This window comes from Tachysurus fulvidraco, chromosome 12 (genome assembly GCF_022655615.1).
Source record: "Tachysurus fulvidraco isolate hzauxx_2018 chromosome 12, HZAU_PFXX_2.0, whole genome shotgun sequence".
Taxonomy (NCBI): domain Eukaryota; kingdom Metazoa; phylum Chordata; class Actinopteri; order Siluriformes; family Bagridae; genus Tachysurus; species Tachysurus fulvidraco.
This window is the reverse complement of record NC_062529.1, coordinates 1,686,240-1,706,942: the sequence shown is the minus strand read 5'-3', so window position 1 is coordinate 1,706,942 and position 20,703 is coordinate 1,686,240. Positions and strand designations below refer to the sequence as shown.

The 20,703-nt window shown below is 38.7% G+C and overlaps 1 protein-coding gene across 3 annotated transcripts in view; it reads left to right on the top strand.

The window, feature by feature from the left end:
• The window catches only part of adck1 (aarF domain containing kinase 1), a 118,087-nt gene that overhangs the window by 24,463 nt on the left and 72,921 nt on the right, over window positions 1-20,703 (top strand). For 2 of the 3 annotated variants that reach the window (XM_047821470.1, XM_047821471.1), the window contains exon 4: window positions 12,322-12,525. The exons of the other annotated variant lie outside the window; for it this stretch is intronic. In XM_047821470.1, the coding sequence (XP_047677426.1) occupies window positions 12,322-12,525 (204 nt within the window). The remainder of the gene's footprint in view (window positions 1-12,321; window positions 12,526-20,703) is intronic. 3 annotated transcript variants of the gene reach the window in all.

The window sequence follows — 20,703 nt, the reverse complement described above, 5'->3', positions numbered from 1 at the left end:
TTATCTGAGGAGTGTTTCAGTGCTCCAGTGCGCATGCCTAACCGACTCTGAATTACTGAAGCAGGAGAATAAAACGCAGAGCATGAAATTAGCTGTGGCTCTGAGCTAAATTGCTCCTGTTCATTCTCCTTCTCTCTCTCTGTTTTTTCTCTTGCTCTCTCTCACATGTAGCAACCCCCTCCTTCCCCCCCATAATCTGCTAAATGTAGGTTCAGCTCGTTCTCAAAAAAATAAAACTAAACACAGTACAATGCTCATGCAAGCTGCAGGTTTTTTTTTTTATTTAAAAGAACTGTCTTTTATTAATTAATTAATTATTTTATTTTATTTTATTTATTTATTTATTTGAAAAGCACACGGCCAAGACGGCACATCCGTCTTCACTCTCAGAATTTATTACCTCGGAGCTCGGCGGAAAAACAGACAGATAATTGGCCACGATGGCGCAATAAAGCACTCAGAGTAGGATCTGGCTTTTAGCTACTCTCTACGTTAATTAATAGAGATGTCTCATGATGGGAAATGTTGCAGGAGTCTTTTAAAACACCATTTACAAGCCCTGACTTGCAGGAGGCCATGCTGACGAGAGAGAGAGAGAGAGAGAGAGAGAGAGAGAGAGAGAGAGAGAGAGAGAGAGAGAGAGAGAGTGAGTATCTTGAAATTGTGCATTTTTAATCACACAACAGATTTCATTAGCTTTGAGCACACAAACCTGTCACGAGGCTCTAAAGAGTCAAATCGGCTTCTGATGGATATCAGACATTCAAACACTTACAGAAAAGATCTCTGGTTTATAGATATGTCGTCCGACACATTCTCATGTGTAGTGACCGACTGTGATTTGTGTGATTTTCGTTGTTACCTGATTCATTTATGTACACATGCAGTGATCCCATTAGTTCATGCATAATAATTCATTTATTTCCACAATCAATGATTCACTTGTTTCCACATGTAATGATTCATTTATTTCCACACGTAATGATTCACTTATTTCCACATGTAAGGATTCATTTATTTCCACATGTAATGATTCATTTATTTCCACACGTAATGATTCATTTATTTCCACACGTAATGATTCACTTATTTCCACATGTAAGGATTCACTTATTTCCACACATAATGATTCATTTATTTCCACACATAATGATTCACTTGTTTCCACACGTAATGATTCACTTGTTTCCACACGTAATGATTCACTTGTTTCCACACGTAATGATTCACTTGTTTCCACACGTAATGATTCACTTGTTTCCACACGTAATGATTCACTTGTTTCCACACGTAATGATTCACTTGTTTCCACACGTAATGATTCACTTGTTTCCACACGTAATGATTCACTTGTTTCCACACGTAATGATTCACTTGTTTCCACACGTAATGATTCACTTGTTTCCACACGTAATGATTCACTTGTTTCCACACGTAATGATTCACTTGTTTCCACACGTAATGATTCATTTATTTCCCCACATGTAATCCACACGAGCGTCACCAAGCATCACAGAACATTACAGAGCATCACAGAATACATCAGAACATCACCGAGCATCGCGGAACATAATGGAACATAACAAAAAGTCACAGAGCATCACAAAACATCTCAGAACATCTAAAAAAAATCACCAAGCATCATAGAACATCACAGAACATCTCAGAGCACCATCTGCATCACAGAACATCGCAGAGCAGTGACCCTGCCACTTATTAACCCTTTAGAGCTTATCCAGTGATGCTCGTCAAGATCAGTTTAACACCGTCATACATCTTACTTCAACAGGACACAGTAACGCCTAGTTCGACTTTCCGTTGCGCTCAAATGTGAGTAAGGAATATTCTAAAATGTTTATCCTCAAGGACCGTTAATATTTTCTCGTTTCCTGAACGAAGGCCGGCAGACGTACAGACGTACAGATTAACCTCCAGGCACTTCCATTTCCTCCTGATTAGCTGAGACACAATTAGACATGTCTGAGTTTGAACACCACTCTCTCTCTCTCTCTCTCTCTCTCTCTCTCTCTCTCTCTCTCTCCATGCTCTTTGTGTCCTCTGAAGTGGCTCGCTATTTAAATGAGAGTGAAGAACACAGACATGATGCTAATGACTGTACACTTATCAGGACTCGCTCAAAAGCTGCTCAATTTAGAAACAAGACAACAGGTGTTTGTTATTTTCTTTCCTTTTTGTTCGACTAAACGACGGACGTGGTTGTAAATGCTTATTATCGACTATACAGTCTCGGATATGACTAAACCCTAATAATGAACTTAATGCATCTATCGAGGAAGGAAAAACTTAGGATTGTTAACAGGAGACGGACGATAAACACCGTCTTGGGTTTAGTCTCCTGGGCTTTCAGTCCATCACTAGACTTCATTACAGTCCATTATTAGCCCTGGAAGAAGGAGTGAGACACAAACAGCAGTGCTGACTATCAGACCTTTAAATTACAAATCATTCTCCAGCGAACAGGGCGTGATGGAGGGAGGGATCGGTACCTATCATAAAAGGGGAGGATTTTTTTTTTTTTTTTAGGATTATTTAAATAAATACGTCTTTTAAAAAAAAAATGTGTGCGCAGGTCAAGACGAAGTAACACGGGGTCTCTGAAAGACACAAACACGTCTCCTCATAGACTTTTTCGGCACGACTCCTCCGGTCGAGGAACGGTAAATCAGTCTGTGGTTAGGTCTCAGCGGCGCGTGAAACGGCCGACGTAATGGATTTCCGTAGAGAAACATTAACACGCTGGTGAACGTGTCGCACTCAGGTGTAGAGCAGGTGTTAAAGCAGCTTTCGCGTCTGAAACACAATTAGCTAAAACAAAAAAAAAAATATATATATATAAAGGGTCAGATGATTTTTACCGCACAAAAAAAAAATTATATAATAATTAAGGAATAAAACACTCAGCATCAGAAAATAGTCCAGGACATTTGGAGTTGTTTAGGCCGTCCTTAAAAATATTCTTGTTTGCCGTAACCCGACCGACCCTGCGAATTTAGGACCGACTCAATTTTTAAATTTTTTTTTGCTTTAACTGTACCTCTCTTTACTTACATACAGATTACACAAAAAAGGACAATATTTGCTTTCTATTTTAATGACCTCATTTAAAAGTAGACATTTCAGGCTTTCATTAGACATATGTATCATGTTCGTGTGAAAAGTATCGGCGGAGACTTCATGGGCGTAAAAAATAAATATTTCAAAAATATCGCACTCCCTATTGTGAAAAATGTAATGTATGTATACCTAAATAATTGTGTAAGTAGAAAAATTTTTTTTTTCAATGAATCTGCTATTAGCGATTAAAATATTACTTATCTAGTTAACGTTAGCTTGTTTACAATAGCTAGCTAATGTTAGCTTGTTTACAATAGCTTGTTGCATAGTGCACTGTAACCTTTAACCCTTTTTAATTCCTTGTTTTTATTGTTGTGATTATTTTTATGATAGTTTTACTTTCTTTGAAGAAAAACTTTGAAAATAATCATAATGACACAGTCTCCATGCTACAATAATAATCTAATAATAAGTACAATTAGACTATTATTCGCGCCCCCCCCCCCCCCCCCCCCCCCCCCCCCCAAAAAAAAAAAAAAATTGCTCATGAGAAATTTTATACTTATTGCCCCCCCCTACTGTTAAATGAAATTTACGCCCATGGGCGGAGTTATCGGTTCATGTTTGTAACGTGTTTCAGGAAGATGGTGCACCCTGGTTATTTTCTTTATTTGCCAAAAGCACAGAGTTTTGTTGTTATTATGAGGGCAGCCAAATAAAAGTAGACACTTCACAGTTTCGAATGATGTATTACATGTATGTGTATGATTATGAATGACGGAGTATTTTAAGTGGATTTCACGTTGAAGAGGAAAAAATGAGCCAAAACGCGCCGGCGCACCTTTGGACCCCAGAGGGTTAAGTCCGACCGACTCGCCGGTTGTAAATTTGCGTTACGACCAATTTTTTTTTTTTTTACTTTTCAAACAACTAATACAAAAGCAATAAAATAATATTAATTATATTTTAGTAAGTATTGTACATATATAAATTGGCCTACATACAAACGAAGGCTACGTTCTTTATTTTACATAAAAACCTGTGACGTCATCTATGTTTACACTATTGGTTATCGGATGTCACACTACGGCCTGTGCGTTCGCGGTCACCGTTCAAAGTCATACGAGTTCGGGCGCCATAATACATCTAACAAAATCACTAAAACAGCTCGACACCGCTTTAACTTGGCACGATGTTCTGGAAAAACTGTCCAGCATCAAAGTAAGGTTTGCAATGATGCGCGCGAAGGCACGGGTTGTAGACCCAGTCAGTGACGTCACGATATGCTAATTTGTTTAAAGTCATACCGACGTAATCACCAAAATTGTACTTTTTTTTTTTACATTGAAACTTGAAAAAAATATATAGACCTACCTACTGACCCTTTTTTTTTACTGTTACTGCAAACCAAAATATTTTTAAGGATGGTCTTATTATTATTATTATTATTATTATTATTATTATTATTATCATCATCATCATCATCATCATCATCATCATCATCATCATTCTTCTTCTTCTTCTTCTTCTTCTTCTTATTTTATTTATTTATTTTTTTACAAATAATAGCTTATAGCTGCTATAACGTAAGCGGAAACGTGAACTAACCGCCTCAGATGTTTTTAACCGCACGAGGGTCAAATCTTTCAATCTGTTTCTGGAGGTCATAATAAGGTCTCTGAGCTCTTCTGCCTCTCGGTTTCCAGCAGAGTCGCGTTTGAGATGCTTTTCCCCTCAAGACGATTCCTGGAGCAATTTCCAAAGATTAAAGGGAATTTTCTGTGTTTCTGCTTCATGATACAAACCTCAGGTCGTTGTGGGTTAGGTAGTATTTTATTTTTGGCGTACTTAAAAAAAATCCACAGGAAATTACTACATAAATGCACCATTATTGCCTGCAATGAATCGATTAAAAAAAATCAAAAGATTAAAACAAAAGGAAAAATGAGCCCAAAACTACGGTCGAAACGAGAAAAACCCGAAAGACGACATTTCTGGTGAGACGTCATTCCATCCGTAATGCAGTTATAAAATGCAATATTAAGTAATATTAATGTATAAAAATCTAACATGAAATTTAACTCTAGTGAACATTTAGTGGGTCATTCATATAAAATCAAATACTTTTATTCATACATTTTCTGATAAAATTATAATGTAGGAAATTCAAGTTCAAAATTCATTCAATTCTGCAATGTTGAATTTGAGGTGTTTTAATATTTTATAATAAATATTTACAACATGCTCATCATATTTATTTTTTTTTGGGGGGCAAATTCCGGGAATATATATATATATATATATTTCAAAATTGCTGCTTACTTTAATTTAGCTTCCTGACATATAATATGAGCATTTCTGAAGATTGAGTTATTTATTTATTTATTTATTTATTTGGTAATTAGTTTGTTTATTTGTTTTTTTATTTATTTCTTAGTTTGTTCTTTTATTATTATTATTATTATTATTTATTTATTTATTTTTATTTTTTGCAAATGATATTTTGGAAAGTTTAATTTAATTTTAATTTATTTTTTGTTAGCAAGTAAAAAAACAGAAACTGCTGGACGATGTGCTGAAATTCTTGAAATTTAATTTATCGATTTAAATATTTTGTTTATGTTTACACACATATTTTACAATTGTATTGAAAGTCTTGGCAATTCTAAGGATTGTAGATTTTGTGTATTCATTACAGCTTGATGTTTTTTTTTTTTTTAAACTACTATTTTTTTTCTTTTTGTCAAAATGTCCAATGTCCAAAGACCACAAGTGTTAATATAGCAGATTCGTGGAAAATTACATCGTTAATCAGCATTTTTGCCGCAACTAATTTATGAATGAATCTTCATCAACTACATTAAAGAGAATCGCTTTATTTAAAGTGAATAAAATCCCCGACTTAATGGAGTTGAACATTAATTGAGCCGCAGCCGCACACCTGACTCGTGTGTGTAGAGAAGGTGAGATGTACTGGGAAAGCAGGCAGTGGGTCAAACCACTGTGAGGAAGCAGAGGGGAAACTCAACTGTCTCTAAATGCAGCTTTTGCGTTTTTTTTTTTTTTCTGCTTACACAATTATTTAGGTATACATACATTTTTCATAATAGAGACTGCGATATTTTTAAATCATTTTTTTTGGGAGGACAATCCTCGGGATTTACGCCCATGCACGTAGGAATAAATCTTTTATTAGTGGTAGGGTTTATTAATGCTTTTGGGGATTTCTAGAAAGATCAACAACATGGCATTTATGGAGCGTGTGCGTCATTTATTGGGGATTTTGGTCTTTATAGATACATGTATACACGTACATAGAGATCAAGACTTGTGCCTCAAACTGCTGATCGGTTTACATAAATAAACCGTAAACCCTTTTTTCATACGGGGCCCCCTGGTGGCTCGGAGGTCGGAAATCTCTTTCACCGAAGCGAGCTCGAGGCTACACAAAGATCATCTCGAGCTTATCTGTATCTCTGAGCGCAGATAACGTACTTCTTTTCCGCTCGGATAGACGAGATCACAGCTACAGGGATAAGAGCATCGGCGTTCCACTCGGGCGACTCATTACTTTATGTTAATTTGTTGTCACGGCCAGGAGCAAGCCAAACAGACCCCACAGCCCTCCATCTGGCTGCACAATTTCAAGCCGAGATTGGAGGTGGCCGAGTGTGTGTGTGTGTGTGTGTGTGTGTGTGTGTGTGTGTGTGTGTGAGTATAGGGGGGGTGAATAAGAGTGTCTTTTTTAATGGTCTGGTGTGCATTTATTGACTGCTGAGAATTCCCTGAGATTGGGCAGCCTCTAAATTGCCTGCTCCCTGGGGTTATTGATGAAGTCACAATGTAAAGCAATAATTGCCTGGCAATGCTAGATGCAATTTCTATGAAAGCAAATTCCCCTTCCATGTACAAAAGAAGCGAGAGACTGAAGCAGCAAGCCGCACACCGGGCGTCTTTTCACCACATGCGCATGTGACCGCGGGGAGAAGAAAAGCCATCGTCTCTTTCCAGCGCTTTGTATCGCGGTCTGACAAAGCTGATGTTAGGGAAACGCAGTATTCACAAAAACACCGCAGATAAATTTCATCCTTCACACTGGAGACTCCTTCTTTAATCTCCGCACAGCAAACAAACGTCACGATATCTAAAGGTCGTTCATTAATAGTCTTGTTTATTGTGTGGGAGTTACTATAGAAATGATAATTATGTCGATCTTTTTTTTGTACCATCACGTGTCAAATGCGTCGCAGCAGCGCCTCTGTCCGTCTCTCAGGAGGTGTGAGAGACTGCGGTTTCAGATCGATAGAGCTATAATATGCGCGCTGTCCTGTTTACAGCAGGGACACGCTAGAGGTCATTGATTAGCTCTTTTTCCTTGGGGCCAGATCGCTATATGAGTAGAAAGTCGATGTAACTTGCAGTTAAAGTGAGTGGCTCTGTATGCAGCGGCGTCGAGCCGTCCCGAGCTCGGAGACCGTAAAACTGACTGATGGACTTTCATCTTCAGATTGACCCTGAAATTTGCTTTCGCTGCTTGTCACCCGATGACTGGGGTGTAAATTTTTACTAAATCAGTTTTTTCTGTGATAGTGACTGGATTTAGGGGCGTCCATATTGTTAAACTTTTAGTGAAAGAGGCGTGGCCTATTCCTGTGTGCTCTGTGGTCAAAGTTACTGGGCTTCAAATAAACAAGGGCTCTGAGCCTGTTGTTTATAGCTAAGAATGCATGATTAGTTAATTGTTTACGGTTAAGGAGGTGTGGCCTATTTATTAGTTTCATTAAAGGGGGCGTGGTCAATTTATTAGTTCCATTAAAGGAGGCATGGCCAATGTATTAGTTCCATTACAGGAGGTGTGGCCTATTTATTAGTTCCATTAAAGGAGGTGTGGCCAATTGATTAGTTCCATTGAATGGGTGTGACCTATTTCTTTGTTCTATTGAGGGGGCGTGGCCTATGGATTAGTTTCATTTAAGGGGTGTGGCCTACATATTAGTTTCATTGAAGGGGGTGTGGCCAAATTATTAGTTCCATTGAAGGGGTGTGGCCCATTTCTTTGGTCTATTGAGGGGGTGTGGCCTATTTGAGTCCTATTGAAGGGGGTGTGGCCTTATTTTTCCAGTTACAAAGGCATGTTGTATTTTATATGAGGTGAGAGTAAAGGAGGTGTGGCCTATTTATTGTTCACAGTGAATTGGGTGTGGCCTATTTATTGTTCACAGTAAAGGAGGTGTTGACTATTTATCGTTCACAGTGAAGGAGGTGTGGCTTATGTAATGATGTAAAGTAGCTTTGAAAAGAAAAATTTAACTGCGAGTATCAACATACATCTTTTAATAAAGTTTGGTTTTTTAAAATTAAATCAACGTTTATCCTGTATTTTTGATCTAAAGTGTGTGTGTGTGTGTGTGTGTGTTCTGATCGCGTGATGGTGGTTACTCTGCGCTCTGGAGAAGCCGGATGGTGTTAGAGTAACCTTTGCCTGCTCCTATTAGTGCTCTGGCAGCGGCGTGTTCAGACGATGGCTCTACAAAGCTTTTTCAAAGGCCGTCTAATGGCTTCTGCCTGCTGTGGAAATATGTCATTAATGCCTGCGCTGCTTATTAGGCTGGACAGACCTCAGGCTTTGTGCCACTCTGTGTGCGGATGAAAAGGACGGAGGTGGACAGACAGAGGATGTGATGGATAGATGAATAAAGACGTGATGAATGAATGACTGAATTTATTTATTTATTTATTTAATGAAATAGATATTAGAATTATGTGTGTATGTGTGTGTGCGCGCAACACAATTAGATACAAAATCTAAAATTAAGTAAAAAGTAAAAAGCATTATTTGTTTATTTAAAGTGTCATAATAATAATAATAATAATAATAATAATAATAATAATAATAATAATAATAATAAGATAAAATGATGTGATGAAAAACGGACTTCGGTAATGTATTTATATTCAGAAATTTATTTTATATTATTTATTATAAGTAAATTATAATTTAATTTATTTTCAAGGCTACTTTCACATTTTTTTGGCTCAACTTACAACTTTCACGTCTACATTATTATTATTATTATTATTATTATTATTATTATTATTATTATTATTATTATTATTATTATTATTATTCATGTTCAACCAGAAAAAAATTTTTCAGAATGATCTAATAATCTAAATTAATATTTTATTTTTCATTTTCTTTTTTTTTTTTAATATTACAAATTAATTGGAAGCCTCTGATTTAATGTTAAAACTCTGGATTGATTGTTTAATATTTTCGGAGGATTTAAAAAAAAATAATTCCTGTCAGAGTTTAATTCAAATTCGAATTTAAATTTATTCGTATAGCTTTTTTTTTCCGAAACAATGGACGTTGTTTCAAAGCGGCGATACAGAACGTAAACATAAAACAAAAAGTGAATATAAAGATTAATATAATGAATATTAATATTAAAATTAATAGCAAACTATTTCCAATAATAAATTAAATTAAATCATTTTTTTAACACAGCTGTTATGCTGGAAATTCATTAACGAACCTTCATATCGTGATGCGGTTTGTGTATCGTAGAAGTGTATCATGGTGTGATATTTTTGTCGAATCGTCCATCCGGAACCTTTTAAGGAAGTTGCAAAATTCCTTTTAGATCTTCAGATGATGTATCTGAGCCAGGAAGAAGCAATCTAAAAGCTTTTGTTTTGCCATTTTATTTTTCTCCTGTGATGCGGGACACCTTATTGATTTTTCAGATTTTCATTCCAGCCCTAGCTCGGAGCTCGGAGTTTACTGTAAGTCTAATTTCACCCTCGGCTCTTTCTCGCCGCTCTTTTGTCTCTTCCTGGTCACCTTCACCGGCTTCCTCAGATGAAATTAATCATGTGGAAGATAATCAGGCTCTCTGAAGTCTCCTATTGCGTCCTCTCGTCCTGCTGCCCTGCTTTTCCGTCATCCCTGCAGCGACATCCTTTTCTTTGTCTCTTCATCTGTTCGGTTCAGTTCATCGCGTATGTTACGGAAATGCAGCACCCGGATGGGATGTTTTGGCGTTCCCACTTCCTCCGGGCTGTCACGGTTTGTGTTTGTGACAGTGATTTCACTTGGAGATGCTCAACCACATCTGAGAAGGAGCATGTGGAGCTTCTGTTGAGATTCCATCCTCCACTTGTAGCACTTTTTCACAAACATTATATATATATATATATATATATATATATATAAAGACCAAGATTTCTGTGCTAAAAGTGTAACTTTATGAACTTTTTATCGTATTTTTTTCCAGCTGCTCTGCTGCCCCTAGTGGACAAACTGTGCATAACATTTTGACCTCAACATAGAGAATTCGTTTCACAGTATTAAAAAAAAAGTATCCTACATTATTATCTTTCTTTTTCCTCCCACACACAGAGCTTAGGGTGGAGCGCAGCTTCTACAGCCAGGCTTGCGAGACGAGAGATCATTACAGTTATTAGCGCCTCGTTCCTCTCTCATTAGCTCAGCCTACCTCATCAGTCGCATAAAGCCTGTTTAGGCCACATGTTTTCTCTCTGCCGAAATGAAAAGTGTCATCTCATCTTCCCTCATAATTATCTGCCATCCGTCACATCCTGTTGGCGTGCACTTGTGGCGAGAAATCGGGTTCTCGTGAGCATCGAGCTGAGGCAAAACGCCCAAAAAAACGGAAGGATTAGGATTAAATCCTTGTGCTTTACATCATCATCGTGTTTTTTTTTTTTTTTTAAACAAACTTTTAAATCGAACATGTTAATGGAGAGTAAATCAAGCTTTTGGGATCATAGCCACGAGTCCAGAGTCATTTTAGAGTCATTTTTTTTTCTGACAGGATTAATTTTCTTACACTGAGTAAAAGAAACATTTTCAGTGAATCAAACCATTTGACTCGATAAGAGTCGACTCCTTCAGCTCCCAAATGACTCTTTTTTTTTTTTTTTTATAGTATTATAAGGTGATTGTTCTTTTCTTGTCTAACTGTCTAAATCACAGCTTAACGTACTCGCTCAAACATTTTTAGCATTTCTGTAGTAACAGCTCATACACAAAGTTATGCTCAAAGTTGTAGCACAAACCAATTTTTTTTCTTCTTTATTTCACTTGCTACATATCACAGGAGAATAAAAAAAAAAGAGGCGTATTCACGCCAGCATCGACGAGAACGCAAACGAACGATCTTCACGGGGTAACAGAAAACTTTTGCATAACGAACGAAAACGGCGTCAAAATCATCAGTCTGCTAATCTGTTTGTCAATTAACGTCAATCTTTTGACGTTTTTCCACATAGATCAGGAGAATAATAGATAAGTTGACAATCACTAGTTAGTACATAGACCAGAACACACACACACACACACACACACACACACACACACTCCAGGCTGTTGTAGCATAATTAGCTATGTGAGGTCTTTGTGGGTTGAGTGATGATTTGAAAGAGCGGCGTTTGTATCACAAAGGGAAGGCCTTTTGTCGGGGTGAGGGGTTAACAGAGCTCATTTCACGCCACTTTATACGCCGGGGTCCCAGAGGGACGTCCCTGTGTGAACGCCATCAACTCCACCAGCTGGCACTGACCGGCGTCCCAGAACCACGTCCCTGAGTCCCATTCAATCACAATTTAGGACAAATGAGAGCTGGGAATGAGAGTCACATGGAGGGAGAGAGAGAGAGAGAGAGAGAGAGAGAGAGAGAGAGAGAGAGAGAGAGAGAGAGAAGGACGAGAAGCGAGGACGACCGAGAGAGAGAGGAAGACGAGGAGAAGAGAGACGATGAGAGACGATGAGAAGGAGAACTCGAAGTGAGAGGAAAGAGAGAGAGAGAGAGGTGAGAGAAGAAGAGAAGAGAGAGAATGAGAGAGGAGAGAGAGAAGAGAGAGAGAAGAGGAACGATGAGAGAAGAGAGAGGGGAAGAACGATAGATGAGAGTGGAGAGAGGAGAGAGAGAGGAGAGAGATGCGGAGATATAGAGAGAGAAGAGAGAGAGAATAGGAGAAAGAGAGAGAATGAGAGAGAGAGAAAGAAGGAGAAAGATAGAGAATGAGAGAGAGGGGGAGAGTGAGAGAGAGAGAGGGAGAGAGAGAGAATGAGAGGGGAGGGAGAGAGAGAGAGAGAGAGAGAGAGAGAGATAGAGAATGAGAGAGGGGGGAGAGAGAATGAGAGAGGGGGGAGAGAGAGCATGAGAGAGAGAGAGATTGAGAAATGTTTGTGAATTTTGACAGATTATTTGTGTGTAGGTTCACAGACGCTCAGCTGAAAGGCTCAGAGACCTGTGCTGCGCCAACCGAGGCACGTTCATTAAGGTGGGGCAGCACCTGGGCGGTCTGGACTACCTCCTGCCGGAGGAGTACACGAGCACGCTGAAGATCCTCCACAGTCGAGCTCCCGCCAGCACCATGCAGGAGATCCAAGAGGTCATCAGAGAAGATCTGGGCAAAGAGGTCAGCTTCTTGGTTACTGCACGCTGCTGACCACTCAGTGGTACAAAACAAATAAACAAACAAACGACTAAAAACGCTAACGGAATAAATCGATCGACTCAACAAATCGATCATCGTCTTCTTCAGATGTTAGAAACGATACATAAATATCACGCTGTTGAGGAGCAAATCTGTAACATAACGCTTTATTATACCGCCGTATTATTTTTTATTACATAGGTTAATATTATTTACATTTTAGAATGGAACACCAAGTAAACAAAGTATGTAAATAAAATTAATAGTTCACTTGAAATTCTGACGTAACAACAATATGTATTAGTTATTTATTTATTTATTTATTTATTTATTTTAGTAATTACATGTTGATACAAATTAATAATTAATTGTTAATATTTTGTCAGAATGTCAGAATTGGGCCATTTTATAATAATAATAATAATAATAATAATAATAATAATAATAATAATAATAATAATAATAAAACAGTAAAAAACATTTTTGAAACCTAGAAGTAAATGTTGTCATAATTCAAAAAAGCATACATATATTTATGCTGCAAAATACATACTTATTGTTATTAATAATAATAATAATAATAATAATAATAATAATAATAATAATAATAATAATAATAATGGCATTGATCATTTATAATAAATGTTTTTTTTTTTGATGTAACAATAGTTTCATATAAAAATAAATAAATTAAATATTGCGTGAATTGTGAAATATAATACACACACACACACACACACACACACACACACACACACACACACACACTAACACACACACACATATTAGTTGGTGCTGCTATGTGAGAGTGCTGTGCCTGAAAAATGTTTTGAACTTTTAAACTTTTTTATGGTGGACATTGTTTTGTAGCAAGGATATCTTACACACACACACACACACACACACACACACACACACACACACACACACACACACACACACACACACATGTTACATTTTATGCATAACTCCATATAAGATAACCCTCCTTTGTCTTCCTTGTCACTCTTATACTTTACTTAATTTCACATTGCACTTTCCTTCGAACGACCTTGAAGGACACACACTAGGACACACACTAGGACACACACTAGGACACACACTCAGCCATTAAAAAAAGCACAGTCGCTCCTCTCGCGACCTTGACACTTCTTCTTTCTGGCGTCTCGCTGAGATGAGCACATCTTTGTGCTTTTATTGTTGTAATTATTAGCTCTAATAGATCACTCTGTTTCCGCATCCCTTCCCTCCTCCCATGTCTTTTTTGTCACACACACACACACACACACACACACACACACACACACACACACGCGCACACACACACACACACACACACACACACACACACACACACACACACACACACACACACGCGCACACACACACACACACACACACACACACACACACACACACACACACACACACACACACACAGAGCCCTTGCTGGCTGCCGCATTACGTAATTGCAGCCCGGTCACAACTGGTTTCTGGAGGTTTTTGAGTGTTTTTTTTTTTTTTCCTTTCGCTGTGAGTGCGTGCTACGAAAGGAAAGGCATTTTCAGGCGCTCGGCATTGTGGGTCGCGTGTGTGAGAGACGGACCCGTCACGGCTCGTCGAGCTCGTCGCAGCCTGAGAATAATCTGTCTCTCTAAGTGCCAAAATAATAGTCTCTGCACTTCTTCTTCTTCTTCTTCTTCTTCTTCTTCTTCTTCTTCTTCTTCCTGATCTTTTATTCTATTTGCTCGTTATTGACGTCTTTTAGACTGGACTCGTCTTTATAAATAAATAAAAATAAATAAATTATATATATATATATATATATATATATATATATATATATATATATATATATATATATATAGTGATGTTTTTCTGATATATAACAGACTAAAATTCATTATTCGTGTTGAAAACATGCTCCACAGGGGGCATCATTGCTGCCACAGCTTTAGAGGGGGAAAAAAAAGGCACCCCACTTCGGAGGTAATCTACAGCATCTACAGCATCTTCCTCTATGTTTATGTATGAGGAAGCGGTGGTACGACCACACACTAGCCCAAGCTGCTGCCGTGTCCTGGATCCATTTAGATAAGAAATATTATTGATATCCCAGGAATGTCTTCAGGACCAAATAAAGACTCGCGGTTCAGGATTTTCCACTCAGAGGTTTTTATATCTCTGGATATAAATTCTGCCGACGTTCAGCTGAAACAATACAGTCAGCTCACTGAGTTTAGCGGTGTTCGAGTACCGATTGTTTGAAAAGAGCGAACAGAAAGAATAACAAGGAGATTAAATAAGAAAAACAGGAGAAAGGCAGAGCAAAAACATATAGCGGTACAAATACAAATAATAACTGGAATTACCCCAGTACTCCGAGAGGGGGAAGAAGAAGAGCAACAACAGCAACATAATATTTATTATGTTTTCATTATTGATCATTAGTTCAATGACCCGGGGGGGGGGGGGGGGGACGGTGGCTTAGTGGTTAGCACGTTCGCCTCACACCTCCAGGGTCGGGGGTTCGATTCCCACCTCCACCTTGTGTGTGTGGAGTTTGCATGTTCTCCTCGTGCCTCGGGGGTTTCCTCCGGGTACTCTGGTTTCCTCCCCCGGTCCAAAGACATGCATGGTAGGTTGATTGGCATCTCTGGAAAATTGTCCGTAGTGTGTGTGTGTGTGTGTGTGAATGAGAGTGTGTGTGCCCTGCGATGGGTTGGCACTCCGTCCAGGGTGTATCCTGCCTCGATGCCCCATGACACCTGAGATAGACACAGGCTCCCCCGTGACCCGAGATGTTTGGATAAGCGGTAGAAGATGAGTGAGAGAGCGTGAGCGTTCAATGAGCCACTGAGCTTCATCTTCCTCACAGCAATGACAACCACAATAACAACAACCACCTTCGTAACAATTACCACCACCTCAAGAACAATCACCACCACCACAGAAACAACCACAATAACAGCAACCACCAACATAGCAACATTAACACCAACCACCTCCATAACCACGCACACTACAGCAACATCAACAACAACATCAACCACCTTCATCATCACCAAAGCAACAACAACCATGAACACCACCACCACCAAAACCACCACCACCTCAAAACCAACACCCGCACAATACCATAGGAATTTTATACAAAATTGAAATATTTCGATTTTTAACTGCATTTTTACAGAAATTTGTGACAAAAATTTGTGACAGAAACACAGAACAAAACCAAATTCTCCTCCTCGTGAAGAAGAGCGCGATCCAAATTCCGCCATCCTCACAAACTATGGTGAGAAGTTATCTGAAATCACACACACACACACACACACACACACACACACACACACACACACACACACACACTATGTTGTGCGTAATTAAAATCATCTCGTTTAGCGTCATTGTTAAGCAAACGCTCTTTTGCACACTTGTGCTGTTGACTTCGCCGTGTATTTTTAGCGGCTTTATTGTGACGAATGTTTCGGAGGCAGTAATTTGCGTGCGAAGGAGAAAGCGAGCGCCGTCGGACTGATTATATATTTCCTCCTGCTTATGGGGCACATTGTCTTCGTTCCAAGATCAGAGCGGCAATTACAGCCACAGATTTTTATCACTCAGCCGAGGCATAAAACTTCACGGCTTTTTATAGATTTCTCCTGAACGTTCGAGAAACGACGTGGACTTTTAAGCGTCGTATGTTAGAGCTGATTATCGCAATTCGGTCAGTTTATGAGTTTCCTAATAATAATAAAATAAAATAATAGAATTTCCTGTCTGTAGCCACACCCACTCTTCTATTCGTTTTCTTTTTAGGTTGATTATTTGTGTTTTATTCCTATTTTTCCTCAAACAAAGGAAACAAAAAAAAATCTGAACAACCAAAAAAAAAAAAATTGAATAGAAAAGTGGGCGTGGCTACAGACAGGAAATTCTATTATTATATTTTATTATTATTATTAAAAAAAAAGTTGATTATTTGTGTTTTATTCCTATGTTTCCTCCTTTTTTTGAGACAAAAAGGACTTTACCAAAGGAACGAAAAAAAAAAATCTGAAAAACCAAAACAAGAAAATGAATAGAAAAGTGGGTGTGGCTACAGACAGGAAATTCTATTATTAAATTTTATTATTATTATTATTATTATTATTATTATTATTATTATAAAAAAAGTTGATTATTTGTGTTTTATTCCTATTTTTCCACCTTTTTTTTTTTTTTTTACAATTCCAATACAATATAAATAACGTTAATTTGAGCAATAATGCTATTAATAAGTAATGAATTCACCATAGTGATGTTATAGGAAAATATTCCCTATGAAGCAAAGTTACTGTTACCAGTTACTGGCAACAGAGATATTTTACAGTAACAGCACCCTGAAGCATCGTAAATAACGTGAGAACCAGCGCTAGCTTGTTTAAACCTTAATCGTAGCTGTGAACGAATCAAAAATCACGTTTTATTTATTCCTAATCACCTCGTCGGCGATTATTTTTCCCTAACAGCACGAGAGCGGAGCGTAACTAAAGCTTAGCCGGTGATAGGACATTTTGGTGATGGTTCTGCTCGTGGTATCTTTGCAGTTCAGTGCACAGTGAGGTGTGTAATGACAGAACGCTCCGTGTCCAGTCACCGTAGCTGAGCTAACACTCCATCCGAGCAGGTGGATCAGACCTTAACACTCACTTAACCTTCTGCGAAGAACCCATCAGTCACTTCCTTAACCTCCATCTTTGGGTTTATTTCTCCTCCTGAGTATAAGAATAAAAAAAAAGAACCTTCTCTGGTCATAGTGTCCTTGAGAGAAGAAGATGAAGATGAAGAAGAGTTTCAGGGAACATTTATGTACTAGGAAGGTCAAGTAAAATAAAGGCTTATTTTCATAACTGACGGAGTTCCCTGAGTGGAAATTTACATCCGCGCCATCGTTCACGTCGCCATTATTCCGTGCTACCTCGAGCCTTGAGCCGGGGCCGTGATCTCATCTCCGTGAGGTCATCTCTAAGAGACTTTTCCATCTAAAAACATGGCTGTATTAGTGCATAGCAGCAGACAACAGATGGCAGACGAGCTTCAGCTTCAGCCTCCGATCCGCCGAATCTCTGCCTGGTTATATAACAGAGACGAGTGGGAGACAGGGGCGTGTCTGCGAGAAGCTTCTCACGGCGCCGATGCTGCATTTTCAATTACACTGCAACCAGCTGAGCATGTAAATGTGCATAATTTCTCTAATGATGCGCAGGACGTGTGGATTCATCCGGGGCGTTTACTTGAGCGGCGGGCCACCGCCAGAGCTTTAGCAGCTCACTTTGAGGGCAGACTGATGCATTAAGTCTTTTGGCAGCTGCGATTAATCTCTCCTCTTTCTCTCACACTATCTCGTTCTTCATCGCTCAGAGGCGTATTTGTCTCCGACGCGTGCGGTCTGTTACCGGATCTTTCCAAAACACAGCTGACGTGATGGAGTAACGTTTTAAAAGTTAGCAGTAATACATCCTTCAATACAACTCCATGATGTGTTTCTTCACCGTTCCACAACACTTCATGTGACATTTCAAAACATTTCAAAACCGCGAGAGAAAACTCCAAGAAGTATTGGCACCCATTTCGACTCGTTTTAGAAATGTTTCGATATGAAAAGTTCGTCACTCCTCGAGGTTTTGACATAGAGCCGTTTTTTTTTAAGGGGAAAGGTTCTCTTAGGTTCTATACACCATCCTGTCGATACTATTTTTCCAATAAAAGCTCCCATTCTTTTATTCTTTACTCATTATTCCATTATTTTTTAATTATCAAGCGTATTTGTTTTTGATCATCGCTAACATCAGCTTAACATAAATAAACATGCTAGCTAGATTAGCACAATCAATCTGTAGGTAAAAAAAATGACATACATCAAGAATTGTTAATCTTTTGGATATAGTTGGTGAAGATTCACGTCGTTCATCTTTGAAGCCCAGAGCATTATTTTGACCTTCACCTTTACGATATTAGCTTTAGCGAGGCGCTAAACGAATTCGTCTTCCTCAGTCAGTATTTAGTATAGAATTTTTAAAAAATAAACCATAATTCCTGGACATTCTGCAAAAACCTATAAAAGTTACAGGATTCCAGAACATTTGTACATTTTCCGTGGACTCTAAAGCTAAGATATCACTTAAACTCCTTCTTATTCGCACGAGACTCGAAAGCTTTATTACTGTAACAGAGCAAAGAGGCACAGAGATATAGGAAAGTTCAGACTTTAGTGCAGGCATGTGTAGTGAGAAATGATTTTCCAATCTGTTTGCTCAGCTCTCGGCGCATGGAAAATGCCACAACGCTGCACTGTGCAATATGCTGCTCAACAGGAGCACAGCCAATTCCATAAGGCTTTGCTTCATCGCGTAGAACATCGACTCGAGACGTAACTCTTATTTTTATTCACATTAAAAAAAGTTTGCAGATACATGGAAGGTTACGATGACGGCAGCAGGTGTCATTTAAAATCGCAAGTAAAGTGAAGTCGCCATTGTTGGATTGAACGGATACGCGGAACATAATTACGTAATAATTTACAATTTACTTCATACTTAATTTTTTTATATTCAACAACAAGCGAGAAAAGATGGTCGGCGAGAGCGAAATCCAAGTCTAATGCCTCTTTTCCACCAAAATGAACCGGGTACTGGTTCAGAGCTAGCGCTGGTGCTGGTTCAAAGTTGGTTCCACTGGCGAACCTTCTAAGAACCGGTTTGCCTTTCTACCGGCTAGAGAGTCGTCACAGTGTGACGTCACTGTATACGTGTCACGTTACCCAGCGCATAAACGTTAGCGCAGCAGCGGCAAACACAAACACAACAACAATGGCGGATGTCGCTTTACTGTTAATGCTCATGGCTTTGTGAACCTACAAACGCATCCAAACGCGGCGAATCCGACGTGTACGTGCGGCTCCGTGTAATCTGTATAAACGGAGGTTGTAATCGATAAAGTACATAACGTTATTTTATCGTTAACACAGAAAAATTTTAGCCTTAGCATGTAGCTACCTACTATCATGTGTGCTGATAATGTATCATATCGCGGTAAAGTAAAAGTGTATTAAACATTAGTATACTTAAGGTACATTATCAAATGCGCTAACAGTAGCCCCGCCCACAGCTCCTGACACAAGCGGTTCTTAAGTCTAGACCAGCAACGTTTTGGTGCTACTTAAGAACCACTTTTCCTGGTTCAGAGCCGGTGCTTTGGCGGTCGAAACAGAAAGAACTGGTTCTAAATTAGGCTCCGAACCTGCACTCAAACTGCCTCGGTGGTAAAGGGGCATTAGTGCGTTTTTAAAGTGCGAAAAGTATCCCGGAAGTAACTGGTTCAATATTCAGGCGAGGGCTCCCTCTGGTGGTTTGGGGGGTATGGGTGGGGGGTTGGTAGTGTTGGGGTTTTTGGGTCATTGCGTTGCAGGTGAAGATGTTACAAGCGACAAATTATAAACAATACCACAATGCAATACGAAGGATGTTTTTCCACAAAAAATAATATAAAAATTTAATTAAATTAAAAAAATGCAAAATATCAGAAATCAGGGCAGAAATAGAAAACACATCGAAGCTAACTGATTTTATTACTTTATGTATAATACCATATGCACTTCCTGTCTGTAGTATGGTTACTGTTCTCTCCGAGGTGCTAACATTTTGTAGTTAATCTGTAGAATTTATGATTTTTGACCCTTAGCTATAACGAGAGAAAAGGCACCAGAATATTTTTACGTTTTCTGACCAAACTTTCACTGAAGGGGAAAAGACCCAGGACACAGGAAGTGAAAGTCGCATCATCCTCTGGTGTCTCTTGCTTTGGTGTCTGTATCTCGCTGACTTCTCTATTCGCACAACTTGGTCTTGTGAACCAATAGAAGATAAGTGGGCGGGGCTTTTTTATCTTACTGTTTTTTTTAAATCGAGACTTTTCTAATTATTAAACAGCGATGGGATGGAAACTGACCTCACTGTCTTAGAGCAAAGTAACACAAAGCTCTCTAGGTAAACGACACATGCTAGGATTTTTGTTAGATTTTTTTTTTCTTCACAAATCCGAGGTCGTTGTGCTACTTTTATAATATTAGCTTCAGTCTGATGCTTATCAGATAGACTCTTACTCACCTTTTACAATCTC